Below are 6,157 nucleotides of genomic sequence, written 5' to 3'. Positions count from 1 at the left end.
GCCAGAATGAACAACCTGAACTCGGGCTTAGGGTAAAAATTACTATGGCAGGATATGATGTCATGGCAGCTCTCTGGCCAGAATTGAATCTTCCTTTCATGTTGACATTAGCCGACAAAATGCAAACTGACCAAATAAGGAAACTCAGAGCAGTCCGTTCATATGAAAAACACACTTTTTTCACACTTCAAAATAATAGCTACACATGGAAAAGTGAAGAACAGAATAGAAAGACAAAAATAACTGTTAGGAAAGACCACATAAACACAATTTACTGAAATGATGTTCTAAAAGAGAGATGTACAACATGTTGAGACAGTATACTGTCACAGTATATGTAGGCTACAGTTGCGCCTCATCGACGCTGCTATTTTCTTGCGTAACTAGGGTGGGCGTGGACAGGTGGGAGAGGGGGAGGGGACGGAGTCCTGCAGCTGAGGAAGGCAGGTAGGTAAAGCGCAGTACTGTAATAGTCATACTCATGACTGTTCCCACTGCAGACCATGACACACACACACACACACACGCAAACAATGATTAACCCAAGAGTCCTGACGGGATTTTATCTCTCAGACTGAGGATGTAATTGAGGAGTTTACCTCACTGGCATATTTTCAAAGTAAACAGGAAATGTTTAAGCAATATTCTAGACCACTGGCTCAAATTCTGTTGAATTCTGCAGTTACACTGAAGTGTAGCTACGTGTGCCTAATTGTCAAGATTCATGTTAGCCACAACCTTAACATATGGCTTCCACTTGGTGTTTCAGACATGGACATGGACTTTTATTTATTTAATGGACATGGCGGCAACAGGTGAGTGTCTTTATGAGCGAGTCTTATAATCTCAGAGGCCCTTCAAACACAAGGGGTGTGTCATCATGTAAAATCAGTGAAGGGGTGACATTCTAAACCATGAAGACAGTGAAATAAACACACCCACCATGCACACACAGCCACATATACACCTATAAACCATTGTGTCTGTAACACAGAGCTAAGTTTTGAGAGTATTTGAAATCAATTCAATAAGTCGGTAATAATGCAGAAAAAACTGATGTGTTGTCTAAAACAGTGTTCAGATATGACTAATCATAATGCATAAACTAACACGTTAAATCACTATTTCTAACACAAAAAAAAATCTAAAACTTGACAAAACATTGTCTTTGAGATTGTTTAAAGCTACACTGTGATATTTCCCCCCATCTAGCGGTGAAAAGGTATATGACCATCCAGTGAATAATAGTTTCTGTTCCTCTCAATTCTAATTTCATTTTAACTCCTACGGTGGCCGATTTAGTCCAAGATTAACATGGCAATCCCCCTCTTCACATTCGACACTGTGCCATCGAGTGTTAAAACGCAAATGGCGAAGCTTGAATTTATGGGTATGTCCCTCTTTGGCTAATGTACTTTCAAGATGGAGGGGCAACATGGCGACCGGCATTCGAACCCCTCACCCGTATGTATTTTCAATGGCATATTATAAATTTACGAAAATACTTTATTACTTAAAAGAAATAAATATTAGCCTGACAAGCCAGACCCACATCAAGATGTTTGGTCTGGAAACTCACCATAGACAGGGCTCAATCCGAGGGGTGGGATAAACGGTTGTCTTTCAAACTCCCTCTGCACGCGATAGGATAGCGCTACAACCAACCAGAGCAACGAAGGTGAAACAGAGCTTGTTGATAGATTAAACATTCGCCGTATCCGGTCAGCAAAACTCCGAACACATCTTCCCTTTTTAAGAATGACTTCAGTGCTGTTCTTTGTTCTTTTCTCAGAGAAAAGCTTAACTCCAAGTCTTCCAGTCACGGTCAAAGCTGATTCGAAAGACCGCCGTTCGCCAGTGTCTGTGTTTACTAGAAGCATGCAAACGCAACTCGGCCGTCGTCATTATGGCCCCGCCCACCGACTCTATACACGATGTGATTGGTCCGGCAAGAGTTAGGCGAATACAGCTCAGAAGGGTATTGAGAGTTGCTAGACGACACTTGCGGGCAGATTAAATTTGCTGCCGCTAGGGTGCGTCTAGATTTCTAGGCTAAGTAAATATACATTAATGAGCACATATATTTTAAACTAAGTGTTTAATAAACTAAAAAGTTACACAGTGTAGCTTTAAATATATTTTTTAAATCTTCCACCAGTGTGACTCCACAGTAAATACGGCATTAAAGGTGCACTGTGTAAATTTTAGCGACATCTAGCGGTGAGGTTGCGAATTGCAACCAGTCACTGCTCACCCCTCCCTATCGAAGCACATAGAGAAGCTATGGTGGCTGACACAGGACAAAAAAAATAGCCGTCTGAGACAATAGAGAGTAGCTAGTGCACCATAGAGCAGTTTGTCCATTTAGGTCTACTGTAGAAATATGATGGCGCAAAATGGCGATTTCACTGTAAGTGGATCCGTGGTGTATGTAGATAGAAATGGATAATTCTAAGGTAATAAAAACATAACGGTTCAGTATGGAAGGTCTTTATAAACCACTGAAATAAATCCTCATAAATACTACACACTGCACTTTTAAAGATGATTCTCTCAATGTTATGAAAGATCAAATGGAATTAATTGATATACCATTTTAATTTATTCAATATGTGGGTGGGTTTCAATACAATGCATGCAATGAATACACTGTCTCTAATTTGCATATTAATTTTCTAGGTGCAACTTGTAATGAAAAAAGAAGTGTAACAGTGGGAGTAATAGTTGGCAACATTTGGCAACCCCATTACATTTTCCTAAGATGTTGGTTTATGACAAACAATTTGAAAGGTTCAGTTTTAAATGATAGTAACAAAATAGGATCATATTTCCATCAGAGTGCTATCTCCGAAAAGCCATGAATGTGCTCTTTTTAAAATGCAAAGTGCTGAAAATAACGAAAAGCTCTGTAAACACTTGCACTTTTTGCAACAAAGTGTGTCCATCGGGTAATCAAAGGTTACAGTACACACTTGCAGTCTTTACGCCTGCTTGAATGCTTGGGCCAAATACAGGAAATAAACAGACAAATTATCAAATGCAAAAACCGCAATTAGGTATTTGGACAGGGCAAGGTTCTGCTTTTGCTTCATTATGGAACTATTTAACTTGGTAGAGCGAAAATATGCTAATTTTCTGCCATAGGCTACGTTGTTACAGTATAAATAAAAACACACAAATATGTCTCTTGAAGTGTCTAAATTACAAAATAAGCTTTATTTTTTTCTGCGCATTTTTTTGACAATATGTTCAAGGCTTTTTAAATCCGTGCTGAAAAGTATGTACAATATGACAAACCAGTGCATTACATAGAAACTTCACAGCAGTGTCTCACATGTGCTCAAGACCGATGAACTCCATCTGAGAGTGAGGCTTGATTATCCTACATGTTTTAAACAACTTTTTTTTTTTTCAAACAACTTTTTATGAGTTTGAAAAATGAATACTGTTGATTGTGATATATACAATAGAATCATGTTTGGCATCTCAATCAATGTACAAATAGAGCCTGTGAACAACCTTTTGAACAACACAGCAATAACTCTTTTCATGCCTTTAAAACAACAAAAATGACAATTGTATGATAAGACGTATACAGATCATAAGGCAGTACCACATGAAAACGAAACAAATCTCTTTTCCTGAAATTTATACCACAAAACACCATCATTAACAATGAATGGGTGTTCAGTTAAAAAAAATTTGACTAAATTAAATACAAAATAATTTATCTTTAGCACTCACACTAAAGCAGAATGTGTGCTAAATATTCACACTTGAGGCTCAAGCTAAATTTCTAACATCTCAGCCACATCTAGCAATCTGAGCTTTTATGTTTTTTTGTCAAAAAGGGAGCATTAAAAACAAAATTTACTGAAAATCAAATATCTAATCAGTGGCAAAATGTCTCACATGTTTTTTTACAAAGAAAAATGAAAAGAGTAGAGAAATAACTGGTTGTGCGGTCCTTGTACGTAGAGTTCGTGGAAGGCTCTGGTTAGCTGTTGGAAAAATTATTTTGCAAAAACAAAAAGTTTAAAACAGAAAGTCCCCTGGAAAAAACAGCAACTGCAGAACCAGAAACAATGTAGCTAACATTGTTTCTGCTTTAACAGCATGGCTTAATGCATCATTAATGAATGTATACACATGTATGTATGCTCCAAATAAATGGGAAACATAATAATGCAAAGAAGATTTTTTCTTTCCATTCAAACACCCAGTGCATTACAAATTAAGGCACTGTATATGTACACTATGTAATTCAGACTCATATTTTGCATTCTGCATATTTTGTGCACTCTGTGTTTGATTATTTCTGCTGTTTCCCAGAAATAATCAAAAGATAATCAAACACAGAATATTTCTATATACTTATATATAAAGCTGAAATGTGTAATTTATTTTTTGTTATTTTTAACTCTAGCTTAATACGAAGAGTCATCTATAAGTCATTTGTAGGTTCATTTCCTTAAAGGTTATAAACACTGTCTCTATGGTGATAAAACATTGCTCGGTTTTTTGGCACTTCCCCTCCAGTGAGACAACAGCGACACTGACTTAACCAATGGTGTGAGTTTCAATTGGGGCTGTCGACCAATAGGAAAGTTTGGAAATCCTGTTTGAAAACAGTCATTAGTTTGGTGGTCCATAAATTGCACACTTTAGCTTGAACAGTTCTATTTGAGTCAAGTAATAGTTTTCTTTTCTAATATTTACATGGCAAGAACAGTCCAATTTTGTGATTCCAGACATTCACCGAGTCTGCAACCCATCTGGAATACCTGAGAAACACTGCGGGCATCAAGATGCTTTCTACCTCAAAAACAAGACAGGTATCACACTGAATACAGATAATGCAATATTCTGATAAAGCCATTATTTTATCATTAAAGGGTTAGTTCACCCAAAAATGAAAATTAGATGTTTATCTGCTTACCCCCAGTGCATCCAACATGTATTTGTGTCTGTTTCGCACCAGCTTGACCTCACTAGACGGAAGTTACTGCCGATTGGAAAACTTGAGGAGACTCGTCGGGATATGAGGTAAAAAATGAACATAAATACTGTTCGGTTTCTCACAGAAACCGATCGGTTCGTGTCTTAACAAATCAATGTGTCGTCAGGAGCAGGGTTTTTGTGCACGTTGCCTAAGCATGTTTTTTTGTTTGTTTGTTTGCTCTCATAGACTTGTTACCTATTCACCCCATTATCTGACTGTCACACGGTTGGAGTTAAAAATCTTCATTTGTGTTCTACTGGAAAAAAAGACACACCTACATGTTTTGGATGCACTGGGGGTAAGCACATAAACATCTAATTTTCACTTTTGGGTGAACTAACCCTTTAAAGCGATATTGCAAACATATCTTTATATACACTTTAAGCTTTACATTTACAGTACAGGCCTTTTCCTCTTCATTACTGAAGACAAAAAGTGTGAAAAACATCAGTGCCAAAAAGTTGCTTCGTGAACGAAAGGAATGTGCCGATATTCATAGCCCATAACACTAATCAAAACAAATGCTTTGAACTGAAAAACATCACTGTACAGCGCTTTATCGAAACAAGCTCTAAAAGTGAGTTATTGGAATAGACCTCCATATATAAACCTGCTGCCAATAAGAGTGTATGGTTCTGATTACAGGGCTGTAGATAACTCTAGACGTTTCCAGGACAGGTTCCTGAGCCTTACTATGCTGATGATGAATGCCGTAGGGGGGTTACAGATGAGGGTCCGTGGCTGGTGGGATGTTGAGTTCAGGCTAGATGAACCTTTAATGCTTTGCTGTTCAAAGCTTGACTCTCGAGGTTTGGAAAAATGTCCACCAATTTTGTGGCGTCTCAGAGGTTCGCTCGAGTTCGAATTTTGCAGCGAACACATGAAGATGAATGAAAGTGTCAAGCAAAGCGCTGGGTTCTCTTTGGTATGGTCTATAATACACTGTTGGTGAACCCAGACTCTGATCCTCATATTTCTTTAAATCCCTAGTGATGGTTCTGTTTTCTCAATGACCTTGGCCAGAGGTTAAGTATGAGTTGACCTGAGGGATGGAGGCTACAGAACCGCAGGCTTCAATCAGAGTCCTTCATTTCTTCCTTCATGTCTTCAACTGATTTTCTCTTGAAGAATCCAGCCTGGAGGAGAACATTCAAC

General features: G+C 38.1%; 1 protein-coding gene across 2 annotated transcripts in view; it reads right to left on the bottom strand.

Annotated features, from left to right (window-relative positions):
• Positions 1 to 3,187: 3,187 nt before the first annotated feature.
• itga1 (integrin, alpha 1) overlaps positions 3,188 to 6,157 on the bottom strand; it is a 60,492-nt gene continuing 57,522 nt past the window's right edge. For both annotated transcript variants that reach the window (XM_067433368.1, XM_067433369.1), the window contains one exon: positions 3,188 to 6,138. In XM_067433368.1, the coding sequence (XP_067289469.1) occupies positions 6,076 to 6,138 (63 nt within the window). In that variant the 3' untranslated portion in view covers positions 3,188 to 6,075. The remainder of the gene's footprint in view (positions 6,139 to 6,157) is intronic.

Source organism: Pseudorasbora parva, chromosome 23 (genome assembly GCF_024679245.1).
Source record: "Pseudorasbora parva isolate DD20220531a chromosome 23, ASM2467924v1, whole genome shotgun sequence".
NCBI classification, from domain to species: domain Eukaryota; kingdom Metazoa; phylum Chordata; class Actinopteri; order Cypriniformes; family Gobionidae; genus Pseudorasbora; species Pseudorasbora parva.
This window is presented reverse-complemented; position numbering and strand designations above follow the sequence as displayed.